At 36.4% G+C, this 22,523-nt stretch overlaps 1 protein-coding gene across 1 annotated transcript in view; it reads left to right on the top strand.

The window, feature by feature from the left end:
- Positions 1–21,588, top strand: part of VSTM5 (V-set and transmembrane domain containing 5) — a 36,183-nt gene extending 14,595 nt beyond the window's left edge. Inside the window, exons 2-4 of the mRNA XM_003764317.4 lie at positions 19,046–19,372; positions 19,491–19,631; positions 21,182–21,588. Coding sequence (XP_003764365.1) covers positions 19,046–19,372; positions 19,491–19,631; positions 21,182–21,225 — 512 coding nt within the window. The 3' untranslated portion in view covers positions 21,226–21,588. The remainder of the gene's footprint in view (positions 1–19,045; positions 19,373–19,490; positions 19,632–21,181) is intronic.
- The last annotated feature ends 935 nt before the right edge of the window (positions 21,589–22,523 follow it).

Below are 22,523 nucleotides of genomic sequence, written 5' to 3'. Positions count from 1 at the left end.
ATGGCTAGTGTGGTGCTGTGTGGTGGAGCACTTGTATCTTCTGGGTGTTAATTTTTAGGCCAAACTTAGCACAAGCAGCAGAGAATCAATCCATACTTCGTTGCATCTCAGCATCAAAAAGTACATTGAATGCACAAGCATCTGCAAACAAAAAATCATGCACCAACACTCTAACTACTTTAATCTTGGCTTGTAGCCTTTTGAAATTGAATAATTTACCATCAGTGTGATAGCTAACCTTGATATTGAGTTCATCCTCACTTAAGGCATTTAACAATATGACTGAAAAACATCATACTAAAAAGCAGGAGCAAGCACATAGTCTTGGTTCACTTCATTGGTGACTGGCAAATCACAAGAGCATCATCCATTTTCCAGAACCTGAGCAAGTATACTGTCATGAAATTGATAGACAATATAGATGGGAGCAGCTAGTTGGAGCAGTAGATAGATCACCAGCTCTAAAGTCAGGAGGAGCTGAATTCAAATCTGGCCTCAGACCCTTAAAACTTCCTAACCATGTGACCCCCAACTTCATGCCTCAAACTCAAATCATTTTGACTCTCATTTATTGACCAATAATAAATCACTGTTTAGACTCTGGTTGGCTCAGAGTGAATGTAAATAATAATTATTTCTGTTTTGGCCAAAAACTCTGAAGGTCTTCCCCTCTCTGATTGATTTTTTTTTGGACTAGGTAAAAGAGGCTATTCTCTGCTTTTTTCATTCTTAATATTAATCATTGATTGGGTGTTGCCTCAGTCAAACTGAGACCTGGCAAAGACTTTAGCTTTAAAAGGCCAATTGTCCTGACTTTATCTTGCCACTGAACCCAGATGGCTTCAGAGAGAAAAAGTGAGGTTGATGACTTTGCACTTAAATCCAATTCACTTGCATGTCATAGCACTACCTCTTTGATGTCCTGGTTCTCTTTAATGATAAACAACAATAAGCCTTTAGAATATCATAAAAGCACTTTGGATTGTTATTATTAGTATAAAACTGAATTTCATCTGCCTTCTTACTGAGCCAAGAATTCTGTGTCTCTCTAAGTTTCACTGATGAAAGTAAATGCTGCCTTCTTAGAGATGGATGAATTATCTTTCTGGTAAACCTTGTGTAGTTCTCATTTTTCATTTAACAACTTCTGAATTTCCTTATCATTTTAATCAAACCAGTTTTGATATTTGCAATTGTTCTGACTCAGATGAGCAAATGCAGTATGTTTCCTAAAGTTCTGAAAATGCCCACTTCTTTTCTGTTCCACTATTGAACTCTTTGTGTTAACTTTCCTTCTAAGTTAGCAACAAACTGTTCTGGCTCAAAGAAACGCTCTAATCTCCCAACAATAAGTCTTTTGGTATTCTTCTTGTTTTGGAATCACTGTTTTTGTTGAATACAAATATTTCGTTTGAAGAGGATAAGTCTATGATCAGTCCAGCACTCTGCTTTACACATCACCTTTGTCACTCTCACATCCTGTCTGCCTCTTCCTCTTACAATGACATAATATATTAAATGTTAATATTTACTAAGAGGTACATCCATGAAATTCTATAAGTAAATGGAAAACATTATTGGTGATGAAAAGGTCATGAGATGCACAAGTCTTCAGCAGTAAGTGACCATTATTGTTGTTGTATTCCTCCCAAGTATTCTCTGCTATGTCCATTAGTCTGAACCTACCTGCTCTAACATCAAAGTCACCCAGAGTTAGCAGCTTGTCCTCTTTTGGCACATTGATGATAAGATCCAGGTCTTCATAACATTTTTCTTTGAATCATCATGATGGGAGCTTAGACAGTGATGATATACATCGGTATTTTCCTTCAAGTGATAATCACATCATGTTCAGCCTGTCATTCACTACTTTAGAGAGGCATAAAAGCTTGTTGACTAGATTAGTTTTAATCACAAAATACCAGTTTCATGGATTTCCTTTCACTGTGGCTACTCCAAAAAAATGTGTGTCCAGCTGTGACTTAAGTAAGCTGGCCTTCCTTTGCCAGCTTTGTTTCACTCAGGGCTGCTATTTGAATGTGATATCTGCTGAGTTCTTTAACAAGAGTGGTTTGTTTCTCACACCTACTGGATTTTGTGTTATCTATAATTGTACACACATCCCATATCTTAATGGTGAGTAGAATCATCTTTGCAGAAGTTTTTGCACTTTTTTATATTTCAACTACAGAGGAAGATCTTTGCTATTGTAGCAAACAAATTAGGTTTGGGTAAGCAATTTTAGGGCACTTTTCTAGCCCCTTTTTTAAGCCAGGAGGTGAGAGTGTGGTCCTTAAAGAACAAGCTAGACACACAGAGGGTTGCCAAATTCCAGTGATCCTTCCATTGAGAAGAGAACCCGTTGCCCTGGGCCAACTTTGTGCAGTTATGACTACAGCACCCAGTATATCTATACCTGCTGCTTTTTCAGTTGCCTGTTACTGTGAGATTTTGAGATAGATAAAAATGGTAAAATGATATGATGGTGTCTTGATTCACACATAAATTGGATTTAAGTGAGGCAGATTTGCACAAAATCTCACTGGCCTTGGTCTTCCAGAGTCATCACAGTCCAGTGGCAGGACAGAATCAAGACAACTAGGGAAGGCTCAAGATTCAGTGAATGACTTTGGTGTTTTAGATGTCTAACCAAGTTCTAAGTGCTCCACAACTGCCTTCATGGCTGTTGGAACAAATTTTTCTCACGTGCCCATTCCACCAATGGAAGTCTTCATGTGCTTAGGGTAGACACTCCCCAACTTACCCATGAGTTTGAGACCCTTCAGTTACACTCAGCCTAGTTTAGCCCATCTGCCAAAATGGTTTACAAACTATGACCAGTGCACATGCTACAGCTTTTGGGAGTCATAGGTGAGAGTTGTTGCTGTTTTTGTTGTTTGTCCTTAATTCTCTACGAGGACCAATGACATCAGGAAGGTGATATCTTGACTTGAATGTGAATTGGATTTAAATGGGGCAGCCTCACAAGCCTCACTCTTTCTTATTGAGCCATTTGGGTCCAATGGCAAGATATAAATCAGGAAAACTGAAAATGACCCCAAATGCAGTGAGAGATCTTGGCCTCTAAAAGCTGTCTTTTCCAGGTCTCAGTTTGTCTAAGGCAAGACCCAATCAGTGAGTGAGGCTAGGTAAGAAATGAGACAAAAACATTTACCTATTTAAAAAAAAAAATCTATGTGAGAGAGAAAAACCTTCAGGATTTCTGGCCAGAACAGAAACAATAGTTATTTATGCTCACTCTCCAGTGGTTCTCAAACTTTTGTTTTCAGTATCTTTATCTTATTAAAAATTATTGAGGATCTCTCCAAAGCTGGATTATATTTATAGACATTTAGAACATTGGAAATAAAAACTATTTTTTGAATTTGTAGACCTTCTAAAAGGGTTTCAGAGATCCCCAGGACTCTCTAGATCATACTTTGAAAACCACTGTTCTAAGCCATAAAAACCCAAACAATGACCAGGTGAGGATAAGGTGGATCAGATAAGACACCAAAGTTGGAAAGCAGTAAATGAAAAGGGCTCAGCAGCTCCTCCCTGAGGTACTAGACTCCTATAAACATACCCTACACTCCCATCATCACCTTCCTCAAATTTGCCTTCTACTTATTTGTTTCAACATCTCCTCCCATAGTTCATGCTTTTCCATTCATCGGTATCAGTTTCCCCACAAAGTTCTGAATTCTAATCACCACAAAACAGAACAAATGATGTTTCTAAGGACCAAATCCCCAGAGACAACACCCAGTATAAGATTTCCATCTCCCTTCACAGAATACCTCTCTTCACTCATAAGTGCATTCATTAGTGCACTCCCTCTCAATACCTGAAGAGATTTTTTTTGCTTTTTAATATTCCCTCACCTTTTCACCCACTCCCATAAAGGCTCTCTTCTTCCTGATAGACCATAATAGTCTTTTCCTCATTGCTAATCCTCAACTTTACCAGGACAGATCACACACTTCCCTCTTTTCCCCTCTCCATTTCCATATATCCTCCAATTTTGTACTTAAATACACACAAAAAATATTGATTCACTTGTAAACGAAGTACCATGATATTAAATCCATAAGGATCCAAGCCTAACTCTCTTCACTATAACCTTTGCCTGATTTTTACCTTCAATTTTGAACATTTAGAAAGAAATGTCACTTGGTTGATGCTACTGTCTTAGCTCGCTTCATTCATTTACCTCTGTGTTTTTATTATCTGGAATGTTTTAGAAGCAAATACTCTCTTCATGTCTGGTTTTCAAAGAATGTTTCAAAAATCTCTTTACTATTGAATATCCATCTTTTTTTATTTATGGTTAAGTTCAGATTTATAAGATTAGATCACCTTGGGCTGCATCTTGAGCTCCATTGCCCTTTAGAACACATTATTCCATTTCTTCCTATATTTTCTGGAAGGAACAAAATAGTCTTATGTTATTAAAATTTCCTTTCCTTTGTATTTGAAGATATTTCTCCTGGTCACCTGAAGAATTTATTTCTCAAAGTAGATGTCAGATGTAACCACTGTGTAGTTTGTAGATTTGTATTTTTTTTTTCTAGAAGCAATCTATAATTTCTTTTAAATGATCTTTTGTTTTGTGAATCTAGAAGTTCTGGACAAATTTTTTGTATTATTTCTTGTACTGGATGCACAGGATGAATAAACTATTTAAGGATTATGGCTGTTCTTTTGAGGCACCCATAATCCTTAAATAGTTTATTCATCCTGTCCTTAAGATCAATGTTTTGTTTGTATAGAGAGCACATTTTTAGTCAGTCAGTCAATAAACATTTACTGTACCTGCTATGTGCCAAACACTTTGCTAAGCACGAGGGTTAGAATGAGTGGCAGAAAGCTGTACTGGATCTAAAACTATATTATAAAGCAGTAGTCATCAAAACCATTTGGTATTGGCTAAGAAAGAGAGTAGTGGATCAGTGGAATAAGTTAGGTTCACAAGATACAATATTCAATGACTATAGTAATCTACATAGTAATCTAAATAAAGATTCCAATTTCTGGGATAAGAACTCACTATTTGATAAAAATTGCTGGGAAAACTGGAAAACAATATGGCAGAAACTAGGCATTGACCTACATCTAACACCCTATACAAAGATAAGATCGAAATGGGTTCATGATTTATACATAAAGGATGATATTATAAGCAAATAAGAAGAACAAGGGATAGTCTATCTCTCAGATTTGTGAAGAAGGAAGGGATTTGTGGTCAACAGAGAATTAGAGAACATTATGAAATGCAAAATGAATAGTTTTGATTACATTAAATTAAAAAGGTTTTGCACAAACAAAACCAATGCAGCCAAGATTAGAAAGGAAGCAGAAAGCTGGGGGGGAAGAAGAATTTACATTCAGTATTTCTGATAAAGGCCTCAATTATAAAATATAGAGAATCAATTCAAATTTATAAGAATCCAAACCATTCCCCAATTGATAAGTGGTCAAAAGATATGAAGAGACAATTTTCAGGTGAAGAAATTAAAGGCATCTCTAGTCATATGAAAAAATGCTCTAAATCACTATTGATTAGAAAAATGTAAATTAAGACAATCCTGAGGTACTGCGTCATACTTCTTGGATTGACTAAGATGACAGGAAAAGATAATAATAAATGTTGGAAGAGATATGGGAAAACTGGGACACTAATGCATTGCTAATGGAGTTATTCAACCATTCTGGAAAACAATTTAAAACTATGGCCAAAGAGCTATCAAATTGTGCATATCCTTTGATCCAGTAGTATCTCTATTTGGGTCTCTATCCCAAGAGATCATAAACAAAGGACGAGGACCCATATGTGCAAAAATGTTTCTAGCAGCTTTTTTGTAGAAGGAATTGGAAGCTGAGTGCATGTCCATCATCATTTGGAGAATGGTTGAAAAAGTTATAGTATATGAATGTAATTGAATATTATTGTTTTATAAGAAATGACAAGCAGGTTGATTCAGTAAAGTTTGGAAAGACTTACATGAACTGGTACTAAGTGAAGTGAGTAGAACTAAGTCCATTGTACTTAGTTACAACTACAATATTAGTAAAATTAAAATAGTACACAGAAAAATACAAGATTATGTGATAGACCTGGATCTTTTCAACGAGGTGATTGGTGATTCCAATAGACTTGTGCTGAAAAGAGCCATCCACATCTAGAGAGAGAACTACGAGGACTGAATGTAAATCAAAGCATGGTATTTTTACCTTTTTGTTGTTGTTTGTTTGTTTGCTTGTTTTTTTTCATGTTTTCTTTCCCTTTTTGATCTTATTTCTCTTATGTAGTATGATGAATATAGAAATATATTTAACCTATATTGGGTTGCTTGCTGCCTAGGGAAGAAAGGATGGAGTAAGGAGGAAGAAAAAATTGTAACATAAAGTTTTGAAAAGGTTTGCATGTATTTGGAAAAAATAAAAAGCAGTTAAAAATAAAGAAAGAAAAAAGAAAAAATGGGAAAAAATAATCCCTAGACTCAAGGAGCCCACAAATTAATGAAGGAGAAAACAAGTAAACATGCCAGATACAGGAAAAGTAGGAAATAATTAATGGAAGGAAGAACAAAGAGGGATTGGGAAAATTTTTCTGTAGAAGATAGAATTTTAGTTAGGATTTGGGGAAAGTCAGAAGGCAGAGAGCTTACTAGGCATGTGTGGCAGCCAGAGAAAATGTTCAGAGCTGAGAGTTGGAATGTCTTAATTCCAGAACAGCAAGGAGGCCAGAATTACTGCATTGAGGAGTATTTGACAAGGGAGTAAGTCATAAGAAGATTGGAAGGGGAGAGGGGTGCTTAGAATATGAAGGGCTTTTGAATGCCACATGAAATTTTGCATTTCATCCAGGAAACAACAGGTAGCCATTGGAGTTTATTGATTAGGGGAATATCATAACTGGGTTTGTGTTTTAGGAAAATCATTTGAGTGGCTTCATGGTAGATGGACAGGAGTGGGGAGAGAATTGAAACATGCAGATTCACCATCAAGCTACTGCAATACTCCAGGTGTAACCTGATGAGAGAGGGCAATGTCAGAGGAGAACAGGGAACATATTCAAGGGATGTTGCAAAGGTAAAATTGACAGGCCTTGACAATAGCTGTGATATGGTGAGATGAGAGACAATAAGAAATCCAGGATAACTTCTAGGTTGCAAGCCTAAGGGACTAGGAGGATGGTTTCCTTGTCTAGTAATGGTGAAGGTAAGAGTGGTGGAGGGTTTTGGGAGAAAGATAACAAGCTCCATTTGGGATATATTGAGTTTAAGATGTCTACTGGACATCCAGTTTGAGATGTATTAAAGGTAGCTGAAGATGAAATGAAGGTCATCAGATAGATTGAAAGAAGATAGGCAAATTTAAGAATCAATTAGCTATTATGGAATATTATTGTTCTGTAAGAAATGACCAGCAGGATGATTTCAGAGAGGCCTGGAGAGACTTACATGAACTGATGCTAAGTGAAATGAGCAGGAGCAGGAGATCGTTATATACGTCAACAACATTACTGTATGATGATCAATTCTGATGGCCGTGGCCATCTCCATAGTGAGATGAACCAAATCATTTCCAATAGAGCAGGAATGAATTGAACCAGCTACACCCAGCGAAAGAACTCTGGGAGATGACTATGAACCACTACAAAGAATTCCCAATCCCTATATTTTTGTCCGCCTGCATTTTTGATTTCCTTCACAGGCTAATGGTACACTATTTCAAAGTCCAATTCTTTTTGTACAGCAAAATAACTGCTAGGACATGTATATTTATATTGTATTTAATTTATACTTTAACATATTTAACATATATTGGTCAACCTGCCATGGGAGGAGGGAATGGGGGGAAGGAGGGGAAAAATTGGAACAAAAAGTTTTGCAATTGTCAATGCTATAAAATTGCCCATGCATATAACTTGTAAATAAAAAGCTATGATAATAAAGAGAAATGATGGAGATAATAACTTCAAAAAATCTTCAAAGATTTATATGAATTGTTGCAAAGTGAAGTGGGAAGAAAGGAACTATTTACATAGTGACAACAATTGTGAAGATATTCAGCTGTAAAAACTTAACTATGATGAATACAATAACCAATTACAATTCCAAAGGAATCCTAATGAAATACTTTTTTTCCATCTTCATATAGAGAACTGAAGGACTCAGAGTGCAGATTGAAGTAAATTTGCTTCGATTTTTTACCACAGTTGGGAGAGGAAGAAAGCTAAGCAATGACTAACATAGAAATCTGTTATACATGGTTTTACATATTTGGAATGGGTTTTATTTTTCTTGTCTTTTCACTATGTAGGGAAGAAATGAGGGAAGGATAGAATTTGAAGGAAAATAAAATAAATTTGAATTTAACAAAATAAACAAGTTTTGATCTGGGGCAAAAAAAAAAGAATCAATTAGCATTAAAAATCAGCAAAAAAAAGTTAGGTAACTAAATTCATGGAAGCTGATGAGATAAGCAAGTGAAGAAATAGTGTTCTTTTACATTATTGTTTTTTGCTTCTCTTTCTTTCAGGTTGACCTTCACTTCCGTGTATTTTCATTACCAATCATTTGTTCTCTCCTTTGTTTCTTTAGTGAGATACCATCATGAATCCAAATGTCTCTGTCATATAGGCTATAAATTTTGTTTTTACAATTCTCATTTCTCTTTTAAATCACTTACATTTTATAGACTCTGATCAAAATCCACTGAGTATTCTCTGCCTAATCAAGTGTTCAATCATTTTCCTTCGTTTTGCAGCATTAATTCATATATGCTTGAACTTGTTTACTATATATGGATGTCATATTTCCCTCTTCTGTTGATGTTTTCCCTGTTGGTTTATCTGAGTATTTTTCCTCCTGAGAAATCTTTTTTCTCCTTCATTGCCCCCTTTTGCTCAATGTCTGACTCCTTTACTTTTGAAAATGGCTTCCCTAGGGGTTGGGTCTTAAAGCTTCTCAATTTCCTCCTTTATTGGATAATTCACTGTTCACCGACCTAAGACTGTATCTGAGTGACTTTTTAGGGAACACAAATTCTTTCAGAAGGATGCTTGGGTCTTTTTATCAGGCTTAGTGAAGTGCCATATCTGCACCATGCCCTCTACTTCTAAGTCTCTGGCCTAATGATACAAAGCATGCTGCTATCACAGTCTGAGCAAATTTTTTCATTTTACAGTTTAGATCTCCATGGCACTGGTAGGATGTGGGAGACAAGTTGTAAACTGTTATCAGAAGCCCAGACACACATCCTACACCATTCCCTTTGTTCCTCTGCTCTCTGTTGAAGCACAGAATGCTACTGTGGTGCTATTGTGACCTCAGCAAATTTATTTAGTTTGAAGTTTGGATCTCCAAAGTACTGGAAAGAGGGAGGTGGAATTAGGGGATGGTTCTGTTTTCTGTTGCAAGCCCTTGAATCAATTCAGATTGGGCAGACTTGCTTACAGCAGCATAGTGAATGGTAGGAGAACAGGATGTTGAATAAGCAATTTGGTGTTAGTTCATGGAGTTTTTTGCTTTCTTTATGTTCTTGGTGTGCTAGAGCATGGGGACAAATTAAATTGCGTTATCTCTGGTGCATCATTTCAATTTTGGAGAAGTCATGAGCATCAGAAAAATGTCTCATCCTCTATTTTGTTGTCACATGACACAGAAACTCTCGATTCCCACTCAGAATAAGAGATTCCTATTTCCTGGAGATCTTCAAATAAAGTTTAGATGTCTGCCTGGAACATTGTAGGTGCTTAATAAATTGATTGAGGGGCAGCTAGATGGTGCAGTGGATAGAGCACCAGCCCTGAAGTCATAAAGACCTGAATTCAAATCTAACCTTAGACATTTCCTAGCTATGTAGCCCTGGGCAAGTCACTTAATCCCAATTGTCCCAGCAATCAATCGATCAATATAGATTGATTGATGTCTAGATAACCACTTGCTAGTGTATTGCAGAGTTGATTCTTGTTCAGGTTCAAGTTGGACTGGAGTTCTACTTCTGACTAGGAAGACCTGTGATAATTCATATATCCTGCTTACTCATTGTTTTTTATATCCTTTCTACTCTCCTTTGTGCTTGCATCTATAGGATCAAATATAGAACTAAAAGGACTTGGGCTAGAGGTGGGGAGGGGATGGATTATTATATCAATGATCTGAAGACTGATTTATTTCCCTAGAGTCTCATGATCAAGGTGACTCCAAGGTGATTGTGGACAATAACTCATAAAAAACCATTGATTAAATTAGAAAAAAAATTTTAGTTGAATTGGTAGGAGTACTTTATCAACAAATCTTCAAATATTCCTTTAAATTTTTTTCTCACAAAAAATAATAAATTAGCATTTGCTTGTATTTAACATGAATCTGTTGATTAACTCACCCACAATGGTGAGATCTTTCACCATTTATAGAAAACATTCTGTAGATTGCATAAACTTTTGTAAACCTATAGAACTTCTTCAGTAAAATACATGACAATCAAAAGAAGGTGGCCTAAATTCCCCAAGAAAAAAAAATGGATTAAGAAAGACTATTGCCCAAACCATGGCATATAGTCAAATAAAGTCCAATGAATATGATATATTTTCTATAAAGAAAAACATGCATATTGCACACATGTCACACATGTTATATGTCATTTTGAGCACAAGAAATGAATGTCATGTTATACTGTGTGATTATCACATTGTATAATGAGTAATTTATTTTGCATGTATCATGTAATTTATTTTGCCTGTGTGATGAACATGTCACATATGCAAAATAGGTAATATGGATATGAAATAAAGAGCATGCACTTTATTTGTTAGTTTATTTGTGTTACGTGCTGTGTGTTATATGTTGTGTACATAGTATACATGTCATCCATGCGTCAGTGCTATATGTATGCTATATGTGTGTAGTGTGTTGGTTATATATGTATGTATTTAACACATTCATTGCTCTTTAAGACTACATATAAATTTTTTTAAATGGCTAAATTTTAATGAATAAATATGTGATCTATTTAATGTTACTACCTTTAGTAGAATAGATAATGACTGACCCACACCTTGTCAATTTTTTTCAATTTCTGACTATGTCCTTTAATAAAGCAGCATGTAAGCAAGCTTTTTATTGCTTTTCTAATATTCCATGGATCAACTGAAATAATCTTCATAAAGCAATTAACAGTACCTGATATATAATTGGTACTTAAATGAAACTTTTTCCTTCCTCTCCCCACATGGATAACAGTGAAAAACTTGACTGTCTATCTATTATCCTTTACTATCCCTACATGGCTATTTAACATTCTATTCTGATCATGCATTGTTGAGGTGATGTTGCCCTCTAAGGTCCTACTCAGATACTTCTTTATGGCATGGACCCTCCAAAACTATGTCAGCAGAAAAAGAGTTGGATCCAAATCCCATCTCCACCATTTACTACTGTATGACATCAAGGCATGTTATTTAACTTCTTTGGGACTCAGTTTTCTTATATGGAAAATGATGGGCTTGAGCTAGATGGTCTCTGAGATCCCTTTGAGTTCTTCAATCTAAGATCATACAGAAATGATGACTAGATTTTCTGAACCCAAAATGAAATCACAGGATCTGATGATAAAGGATATTTCTTTTCAAAAAGTACATTATTTTCCCTTGTTATGGGGAGATCATCCCCCATTTCTTGAATGTATCATCATTATACTTATATGTAGGTATATATTGCAACTCTAAGAGAGTTCCATTGGCTGAATCTCAATAATATTTATTGAGTAACTACTATGAACTCAATATTATTTGGTTCTCTGAAGGATATAGAATGCTCTAAAACCAAGTTCTCTGAGCAATTTACATTTTAGTGGAAGAGACAAAATGTACAAAACAAGATCATACATATCATCAAAAGTGATTTGAACACAGGGAGTGGTTCCTGTGCTGAATATTGAGGTTCCTAAGGGTGAAAAAATCAGGAGAGGCTGGAGTGGTTGGTGAATGCTTCCAGTTGAGGTAGGACTTAGCTTGGGCCTGGAAGAACAAATTGGATTTAGATTGATAAGAAGGAAAAACAGGTAAAAGTTAAGCTGGGCAATAACAGCTACCATTTCTATACCACCCTCATATTTATTAGATGTTTTCCCTCAAAGCAAACCCTGCAAATTGGGAAACATAAATATCACTTTCTTTGTCCCATTTTATGGATGAGAAAACTAAGCTTCAGAGAAGTTAAGTGGCTCTGGGTCCAATAATCTTCAATGGACTGTATCATTTATCCTTGGAGCTTATGATTAGTGTCTATTCACATGTCCTTCCCGGGATATGTATATTTCTTGTATCTTCCATTCAACCTGCCTATACAGTTAAAAACAACAACAAATCCAAGGCATACCTCTCACTTGGATACTGTGCCATCTTTGCCATCAATTATTCTCTTCTCCCCATCTGAATCAAAGGCCTTTCAGGTAGAGCTCCAAAAACTAGACTCTCTTCTCTAAAAGTTTGGAACTTTGGGGAGCTACTGAATTGCTGGAAGAGTTGAGCTATTCTGATTGGTGAATGAGTAAGTGGAAATTTAACCAGTACATTATATCACAGTTTTATATCTCAGCCTAGAAATCAGGTCATCCCATCTTGTGATCTGCCCTATAACCATGAACACATTTCCTATCTCTCCCAATCCATGACTTAATCTGGGAATAGTAATCTAAACAATCCTATCACAACTAATAGAAAGGCCAGTGATAAGCCGTTTCTCTTTGGCTCCCCTCACAATCCCTATAACTCACCAGACAAAAATTCTCTTCTAAACCACTGCTCCCCTTATATGTGATCTCCCCTTATTAAAATGTAAGTGCCTTAAGGGAAGAGATTGCCTCACTTTAAATATCCCAGCGATCCAAGCTGTACCTGGCTTTCTCTCCTACCCTTGCCACCATTCTGGTGCAGGCCCTCATCATTTCACACCTTAATAACTGCAGTAGACCTCTGTGAGTCTGTGTGCCTCAAGTACTTCCCACTCTAATCCATCTTCTAGGAACAAATATAAAATCCTCTGTTTGGCATTCAAAGCCCTCTACAACCTGGCCCTCTTGGACCCTCTCATTATTCCTCTCCCACCTACTCTGTAGTCAAATGACCCTACATGGGCTTCTTGTATTGCACAAATTTGACACGTCTCCTCATTATGAGTGTTTTTCCTGGCTGTCCTCCTGGAATGTCCTACCTCCTCATCTCTATCTCCTGGCTTCCCTGGCTTCCTTCAAATCTCAGCTAAAATCCCATCTTCTCAAGATACTTTTCCTAATCCAACTTATCTTAGAATTTTCCTTATGATATGACCATCATTTTATCTCATATTAATCTTGTTTGTATATAGTCATCTCTCTCAGTAAATTGTTAACTTCTTGAAAATAAGGGCTGTCTTTTACATTTCTGTGTATCCCCAGTGCTTAGTCAAGTACCTGGCACATAATGAGCACTTAATAAGTGAACATTGTAGGCAGTGTGGAAAGTGTGGTGGATCTGGAATACCTGACTTTAAATTCCATTTCTACCTGTGTCACCTGAGCCAAATATCTGAACTTTAGTCTTCTCTGGACCTCACTTTTCCCATCTGTATAATGATGGAGTTGGAGTAGCTGGTCTCTGTAGTACCTTCCTGCTCTAGATTGGACCATGGTACTAATAAATGATTTTTCTTTTTTTTTTAATTCACTGATTAATTCATTGTAATACTTAGTTCCTTCTCCCCAAACTTAACCCCAATCACAAGGATTGTGGAGAGGGGGGAATTAGAGGAAGGCTCTTCTTTTTTAATTCTTGTGAACAGTTGAAAGACTCAAAATATAACTTTGCTCACATTTTATAAGCTCTTAGCTCTGAGGTTAATTAACCATACCCATGGGCCCTCCCTTCTTCCTACTGAGTATACTTAGCTTTGGCTGAGGTTCCCCCCAGTCACACCCTCCTATGACCCAAGTGGCTCTGGACACAAAGCCATATTCATCAACATGGATGAGTCATAGAATTTCTCTCTACAAAGGATGGAAATTACAGATAGGTAAACTTTTGACTTGATTAAAAAATAACACTTTCTTTCAGTCTAAATTTCAATTTAAACTGTCCCAAATAGAAATGGCTTGACTTGGTAGATAATAGTAACTTTCCCATTGACAGAAGGGTTCAAGTGAATCACTTGTCAGGGACACATGTGGAGGCCATTTCCTTTACAAGATTGCTGTACTCTAAAGACTCTTCCAGCTCTCTATGATTCTGTAATTCTCAGGTCTGGTTAATAGCTAGCATTCAGTGCTGCTGAGATCCCTGTTCTACCAAGGGACACACAATGGCAGATTTAAACTCATGGATCATCCAATTGAAAGAAGACTCCTTGCTTAGAGACATTTTTAAGTCTTTTAGGAGGAGCAAAAGGGGGTAATTTCCTAGATAGGACATGACAAGACAAAAATTGAAAGAAGTGGACGAGCCAGCAGCTCACTGGCTAAACCTGCATCTGGGAACCCCTCTTGCTGACACTTAAATAACATGTCATTATCTGTTTTAACTGCATCTTCCTGTAGCCATTAAAAAAAGATGGGGGGAGAGAAGCCCTCCCACCCAAAAGGACCACCTGTTGCTTAAGTCTTAGGAAACTAAGGATTCAGGCGCTTTCCATTTTCCCAGCTGACCCTTTGTTTTGAACACAAACTGGAAGCTTTCTCAGTCCTGTGACATTCGCTTTGAGCCCTCAGTTATCAGGAAAAAAGGTGGAATGAAAGTCAATGGCCAATGTGGGCAAGAAAATGTAAAATCAGTTCTTTGCATTTTGAAAATCACTCCCTTCATTCTCCCTGCACTCAGCTGCCAGAATCTCAGCAGACTTGTTCTCAGGGGATATGGCATCTCCAATACTTAGGTTAAGTGGAATTTCACTCATATTTAACATGGTGCTGGCACATAATAAGTGCTTCATAATTGCTAACAGAGGCATACTGGGTCAATAATAAATATCATAAAGGGCATTCACTGAATTTCAAGAGCTTTGCACATAAGTGATTTTTAAGTCTTCACTCATCAATCATCTAGACCCCTGGCCTTGATATATCTTGTGTCCACATGGCCTTATTCAGTAACAGGAGGCTCTCTTCATTAACCAGAGACAGTGCTACCAAATACTCAGATGAGAACTTTCTTAGGGGTTAGGAGAGTAAGGTATTAATTCACTAAGTCATTTAACAACAAATATTAGCACTTGATATGTTCAGAATGGGGAAGAAGTAGTGAGGCAATTCCTTGAGATGCCCAGTTTAGACAATCTTTACCCTCATGGCATTTATAAGCTATATCTGGATATGATCATCCTTTAGTAAAATTGTTGATTTTATAAAGCTTGCTTTTAGAATCATAACATTTTTTGTCTTCCATGGATTCTTAATGATCTTTTAGACAAGGGATTCTTAATCCAAAGTCCATATTTCAGAAATCCATTAACTTGGATAGGGAAACAATTACATCTTTATTTTCACTAATCTCAAAATGAATTTTTGCAGCAAACATTATTTTGAGGATCCATAGGTTTCACCCACGTGCCAGAAGAGTCATTGACACAGAAAAAGCTCAAGAACCCTTAATCTTGACTAACCTTATTGGATAGATGAGGGCTCTGAGACCTAAGAAAATTTACAGGAATGGAGACAGCTGCACAGTGAAGCAGGTACATCCACAAATAGACCTATCATCGACACTCAGACACTTAATAGCTGTGTGGCTCTGGCTTGGCAAGTCATTTACATTTCTTTCTCAGTTGACTCATCTGGAAAATGAGGATAATAATAACAGCTCCTACTTCACAGTTTATTCAACCCCACAGTTTGTGGGGATCGAATAAATTAGCATATATATAAAGTGGTTTGTAAATTTTAAAGCACCATATAAATGCTAGCTATTATTACTGTTGTTGAGTCATTTCAGTTATAGCCAACTCTTTGCGATTCCATATAGGGTTTTCTTGGCAAAGATACTGGAGTATTTTGCCATTTCCTTCTTCAGCTCATTTTACAGATAAGGAAACTAAGGCAAACAGGATTACATGATTCACCCAGGATCACATAGCTAATACATTTTTGAAGCTGGGTTGGAACTCTAGCTTCTAAGTCTCCATCTAGTAACTCTGGCTATTTTTATTAGTTAATGGTAAAGTCGAGAGTAGGAACTCTGATGGCATCACAAGGTCTGTCCCTCCCCCAACCTCCAAATATTTCGCTTAGTACTATAGTCTACTTAATTCTTCAAGATGCATTACCAAAGTTATTTCCTTATTAACTACTACTTGCAGAGGCTAGATTGCTAAACCTGGCCAGCGGGGTGACCTCTCTAGTTGGATTACCCTGAAAATAATTTCACTTCCTCCATTAGCCTAATTTTCCTCATCTACCTCACAGGGTTGTTCTATAGATGAAATAACATCCATAAATTGATGTTAAAAAAAACTTTTAGGTAAAACACAGTCTATTTTCCTGTTTCTTCTTTCTTTGTTCACTTAATTGGTCTGAGAAGAAATCTTGAACTAGAATCAGACATAGGTGTAAATATAAAGAATTAACATGTGGGAGGTTTTTCTGGCCTTGTCTAGGTCTGATTTCACAGCATTTCAAAAACAGTGGAGTGAATTACTCATTAAGTTAGCTACAGACAATTTAATTGCCTAGAAACCACACTCATTTTTACGACCTACTCACAACAAATAGATATAATGTTTTTATAAGCAAGTGGCCTAGGAGAAGTGGAGAAAAATATGCACCAATTCTGGGGATTACTTTATTAATTGTTCAAGATCATCCCTGTACTACAATAGAATTGAATCAGTTCAAATTTTGACTCTGCCACCAAAAATTTGATCTGTGGACAGATTATTTCATTCTTTAGACCTTAGTTTCCCCAACTCCAAAATTAGGAGAAATGTTAGTGGCTTTTTTTTTTTTAGATTCTCACAAACTTTAAATCTGTATTCTTCCCTGGCTATCCTATCACCATTAGAAAACATCTCACCATCCTTCATTTTTGCTGACATGGGGATAAGTCTTTCTCTTTTCATTTTTATCCCATCCCACTGGGATTTGCAGTGTGACGTAGTAGAAAAAGTACTGGGCTTAGAGTCAAAAGCTCTGGGTTCAGGTTCTTTAAACAATTACTCATAATCTTGGCCAAATCAATAAAAAAATGCTGATGAAGAAATTAAAATTCTGAGAGTCTATGTGACTTCTCTTAGGTTTAAAGGCTATGGAAGGACTGAGTTCTAGTGAGAGAGAATCCTGGTGGGGGAGCAGATAGAAAGAAGGGGTAAAGGTCTGAGGTAACCAGAACTCAGTTACCTATAAAAATGAGGAAAGTAGACTAGATGACATCTAAGTTCCTATTCATCTTTAACATTCTCTGACTATACAATTCTTATTTTCTGATTCTGTTCTAATATGAAGAACAATGGCAATTTAATTAGGAATTTTAGTGAAATCTGAAAAGCACATCTCAAAAGAAATAGGTTACTATTCAATCTACAGAGAGAAGATAGTTATCTTCACATACTGTTCACATGCTGTATGAGAAGGAACAATATGTTACAAGGCATAGCAGCCTAGTATGTATAGTAAGGAGAAAAGGGAGTGGTGCTAGCAATTGGGAGAACAGGCTTCATATTGTGACTCTTCTACTAAGTAGTTATATAATTTTAAAGAATTTCAATCATTTCTCTGAGCCTCAGTTTCTTCATCAGCAATATAAATGGATTGTTCTAGATAACCTTCTGCTCCTAAGAGTCTGTTTGCATTGATTTCCTATAGGTTGCTATGTTATCAGATTAGATCCTTCACCCACACTAATATAAATTCTTAGATCAGGACATTGCCCACAAATCGTGCTGGCAGCTACCAAATACGATCTCCCTTTTGTAGGAGCCAAAAACTTTCCCAACCCAAAATTATTACTAATCTATCACAGTGTGAGAAATTCTCATGCATTATTCATTCTCTCAATTTAATGAATTGACAGCCATATATATGTATATATAGAGAATACAGAATATATAGAGTATATAAATATATTCTATATTTATAGAATATAAATGTTTTCCAGGAACACAAAATGATTAGCACTTTACATGAAATTTATTTAACAACTAAGTTCTAATTCTATCACTTAGTAAGGAATAAGGTACAGTTCCACTTAGAATTGTGATGTGGTAGGTAATGCTTGGCCCTAACCATCTGGGGATCAGTAAGAGGCTTTCATTTTACTGATGCAGAAACTGAAGCTCAGAGAATATATATGACTTTGAAAGGACTGGACCCCTACAGATAAGAGAAAATCCTGAAAATAAAAACAAACAAAAAAAACTTTATAATCACAATTTTGTTCAAAGATTTATCTGCTTTTTGCCATTAAAAGCATCCTTTAATGCCTCATAAGAGTGTAGAAGTTTCCATGAGGTCAGTCTGAGATCTCAAGGATTAGGCTAAAGAGCCACAAAATTTTCCTATCTAAACTCAACATGTCTTGTTTATAGAGGACCAGCCTTGCTAAATATGGAAAGGCTTATCACATGAAAGGTGGCCACCAGGAGGTAAATTCTTTTGGCCACAGAAGCTCATGAATATCATCTCCTAAGATATTGAATGGCTGCGATTTCTGTTGGAAGAGGGACACACACCTCAATCAAGTCAAATACTCATGGATAGTCATGGACCTATTTACCACCTTTGATACCTGCTCTGGGTGTAGCAGTCTAGCCAGTGACAAGAGCATTGAACACAGAATCATGAAACATGGACTTCAGTTGTGTCCCTTTCTACTTATTAGCAATATGCTTTGGGCAAGTTACTCTCTGAACTTGAGTTGCTTCAGAAGGGAACTGTAACATTTGTGCAGTCTATCTCACAACAGGGTTGTGAGGATCAAGCTAGATGATGATATGTAACTGGAAACTGGTACCTATAAGTAGCATCCTTCTGGATACATCCTCACAACTCCCAAATCTTCTGTTTTATGTTGCAGGCCAGGGAGTATCACTGACCATTCCACAGCCTAACATCAATGCCACAGTGGCTCAAGACATTCTACTCTCAGTTGAATATTCTTGCCATGGGATACCTACCATTGAGTGGAAATATACATCTTACTGGGGGATGCAAAAAATTGTGGAATGGCAACCTGGAACCCAAGCCAATGTCTCCCAAAGCCACAAGGATCGAGTCTGTACATATGACAATGGTTCAATCCAGCTTTTCAGAGTAGGCGTGAGAGACACCGGCTACTACACAGTCACTGTGACTGAAGGACTGGGAAGCAGCCAGTTTGGCATTATTGTGCTCCATGTGTCTGGTAAGGAGGTCCCTAAAGGTCCTTCTATATCTAATTGAGCTGAGAATGTGTTTTGGGCACATTTCATATTATTAAGAGAAATTATCTCCCTTCCTTTCCTCCTTCATCCTCCTTTTAGAGATTCTCTATGAAGATCTACATTTTGTGGCAGTTGTCCTGGCGTTTCTGGGTGCTGTGGCCACAGTGTTAATCAGCCTTATGTGGGTCTGTAATAAGTGCTCATACAAATTCCAGAGGAAGAGGAGACACAAGCTGAAAGGTAATTCTCTTGGTCTTGTGATCATCGAATCCTCATGTTTTCTAGGGCAACCTTGGCATTAATAGGCAGTTCTGGCATTTGGGAAAACCAGCGTCCCACAGTTTTCAGGTAATTTTTTTGATCCAAGACCTATGTACATGTGTGTGTGTGTGTATACACTTATATACATATTTATATAAAATACATATATATATAGACTTATATACATACATATATATACACTTATATACATATTTATATACATACATATATACATATATATATTTATATACATACATACATATATAGATATTTGAGTATTTGTGATACTTATAATGTTATTCCCTATTGTTTTTAGAATAATATTGCTGTTACTATTATCTTGCATTCTCTTGGTTCTGTTCATTTCACTCTTTAATATTTTAGGCAAGTTTTATCAAGTTTTTCTAAAATCAAACTGCTCATCATTTTATACAGCAAAATAGTATTTTATCACAATCATATATCACAACTTGTTCATTCCTCAATTGACAGGCATCTCCTCAATTTCCAGTTCTTTACTATCACAAAATGCTGCTATAAATATTTTAGAACCTATAGGTTATTTTCCCTCTTCCCTAATCACTGTGGGAAACTGACCTAATAGTGGTATTGCTGAGTCAAAGGATATACAGAAGTTTTTTAACTCTTTGGGCATAATTCCAGATTACTTTCCAAAATGATTAGTCAGTTCACAGTTCCACCAACAGTGTATTAGTGTCCCAATTTTTCCACATCCCCTCCAACTTTTATTTTCCCCTTCTATCATTTTGGCAAATATGATAGGTATAAGGTGGTACCTCAGAATTGCTTTTATTTTCATTTCTCTAATCAATAATAATTTAGAGTATTTTTATATGATGGCATATAGTTTTGATTTCATCCACAAACTGCCTATTCATATTCTTTAACCATTTATCAACTGGAAAATGACTCATAAATTTGACAAAATTTTCTATATATTTGAGTTATGAGATCTTTTTTTCTGATAAACTAAGTTTCCTGCCCAATTTCTGCTTTTCTCCTAATCTTGGCTTCATTGGTTTTATTTGTCTAAAACTTTTTAAACTTGATATAATTATCCATTTTATATCTCACAATAATTTCTTTGGCTTATTCATAAATTCTTCTATTTATATGTCTGATAGATAATATATTCCTTGTTTTTCTAATTTGCTTTCATTATCTCCCTTTATAGCTAGGTCACATATCCATTTTGACTTTATCTTGGTAAACAGTGTAAAATACTGGCCCATATTCAATTTCTGCTGAACTGATTTCTGGTTTTCTCAACAATTTTCACCAAATAGTGAATTTTTATCTTATAAACTTAAATTTTTACATTTGTCAAACACAAATTGACTATGATCATTTACTACTGTGAATTGTATGTCTACCATGTTCCACTGTGTAATATATACCTTTTTATTTTTTGGCCAGTACCAGATAATTTTGATAATTGCCACTTTATGATCTGGTACCTCTAAACATATTGCCTCTTTCACAGGATTAATATTTCATTTTATTTGCAGAAAGCACAACTGAAGAGATTGAACTACAAAATATTGACTGTTAGCCAAGTCTGGGCTGAAGGACATTACTACCTCAAGAGAGAGAAAAAAAACTTTTGATTTTTAAATGAAACAAGTAAACAAAACTAAGTACCTAGCCTTGTCACCTTCCACAGATTGAGCATGTTTTTTGTACAGATACTTTTTCACAGGACAGAACATCATCCCTGAGAAGTGATCCAAGGGCACATGAAAATTTACAGGTCTGACTGAGGCAGAGGAGGATCTGGATGACCAGGGCATCATTCACTTCCCACCCTTAAGCTAAAATCTTGTGCAAGGTTGTGTTGAAGTTAAAACAAGTGAGTCACTGCTTTTGCAACAAAATTTGATCCAACGACTTCACTTGGTTATGCCTTCAGTCTAATATGGTCCAAAGACAATGTCTTCTGAAGGAAAACAATTAAGATGGAGAATCGGTGCTAAGACATGGACAGCCCTGTGCTAAACCTCATACTATGCTGTTAGGGGTGATAGGGCCACAGGAAGTTGTTGTTGCTATTTCAATAGTGTCTCTTTGTGACCCCATTTGGGGTTTTCATGGCAAAGATGGTGGAGTGGTTTGGCATTTCCTTCTGCAGCTCATTTGACAGATGGGAAAACTGAGGCAAACGCATTTAATTGACTTGCCCAGGGTCACACAACTAGTAAATATCTGATACCATATTTGAAGTCACAAAGGTGAATTTTCCTGACTCCAGCCATACCACTCTATCCACTGGGTTACCTATCTGTATATAGGAGAAAGTACCATATTTAAAAAAAAAAAAAAAGAAAAAGAAAAAAAAATCCAACTAAACAAAAACCATCCCTGAAGTGACCTACAGACTTGGTGTGTACACAACTACACATTTGCATTTGCACACTATGAACACACCTGTACTAGGAACAGAACCTACTTTTTCTCGGCATTCTTCATATTTCATATAGCTAATTATCTGTACCACTAGGTACAGATTTGCACACATTGCATTGGCCCTGAAAAGGTCATTCCAAAATATAGGTAATCTGTAATTTTTGAATGACCTATAAATACAAAGAACCATCACTTCCCCTGCCCCCATCAGAACCTGAGCTGTTGAAAGGTTTTCTAATAGACTGAAAGTTCTACATGAGTCAGCATTGTGACTTGGCAGCCAAAAAGGAAACCTAACGCAATCTCAGGCTGCATTCACCAAGGCATAGCATTCAGAACAGAGGAGATGGTAGTCGGGCCTTGGTCAGAGCACTTCTGGAATATTTTGTTCAGTTCTGAGCAGCACAATTTGGGAAAGACATTGAGAAGGTAATGCAGTCTAAGGAG

The sequence above is a fragment of the Sarcophilus harrisii genome, chromosome 3, assembly GCF_902635505.1.
Source record: "Sarcophilus harrisii chromosome 3, mSarHar1.11, whole genome shotgun sequence".
In the NCBI taxonomy this organism is placed as follows: Eukaryota; Metazoa; Chordata; class Mammalia; order Dasyuromorphia; family Dasyuridae; genus Sarcophilus; species Sarcophilus harrisii.
Note: the sequence above shows the minus strand (reverse complement) of the source record. Positions and strands in the feature narration are given on the sequence as shown.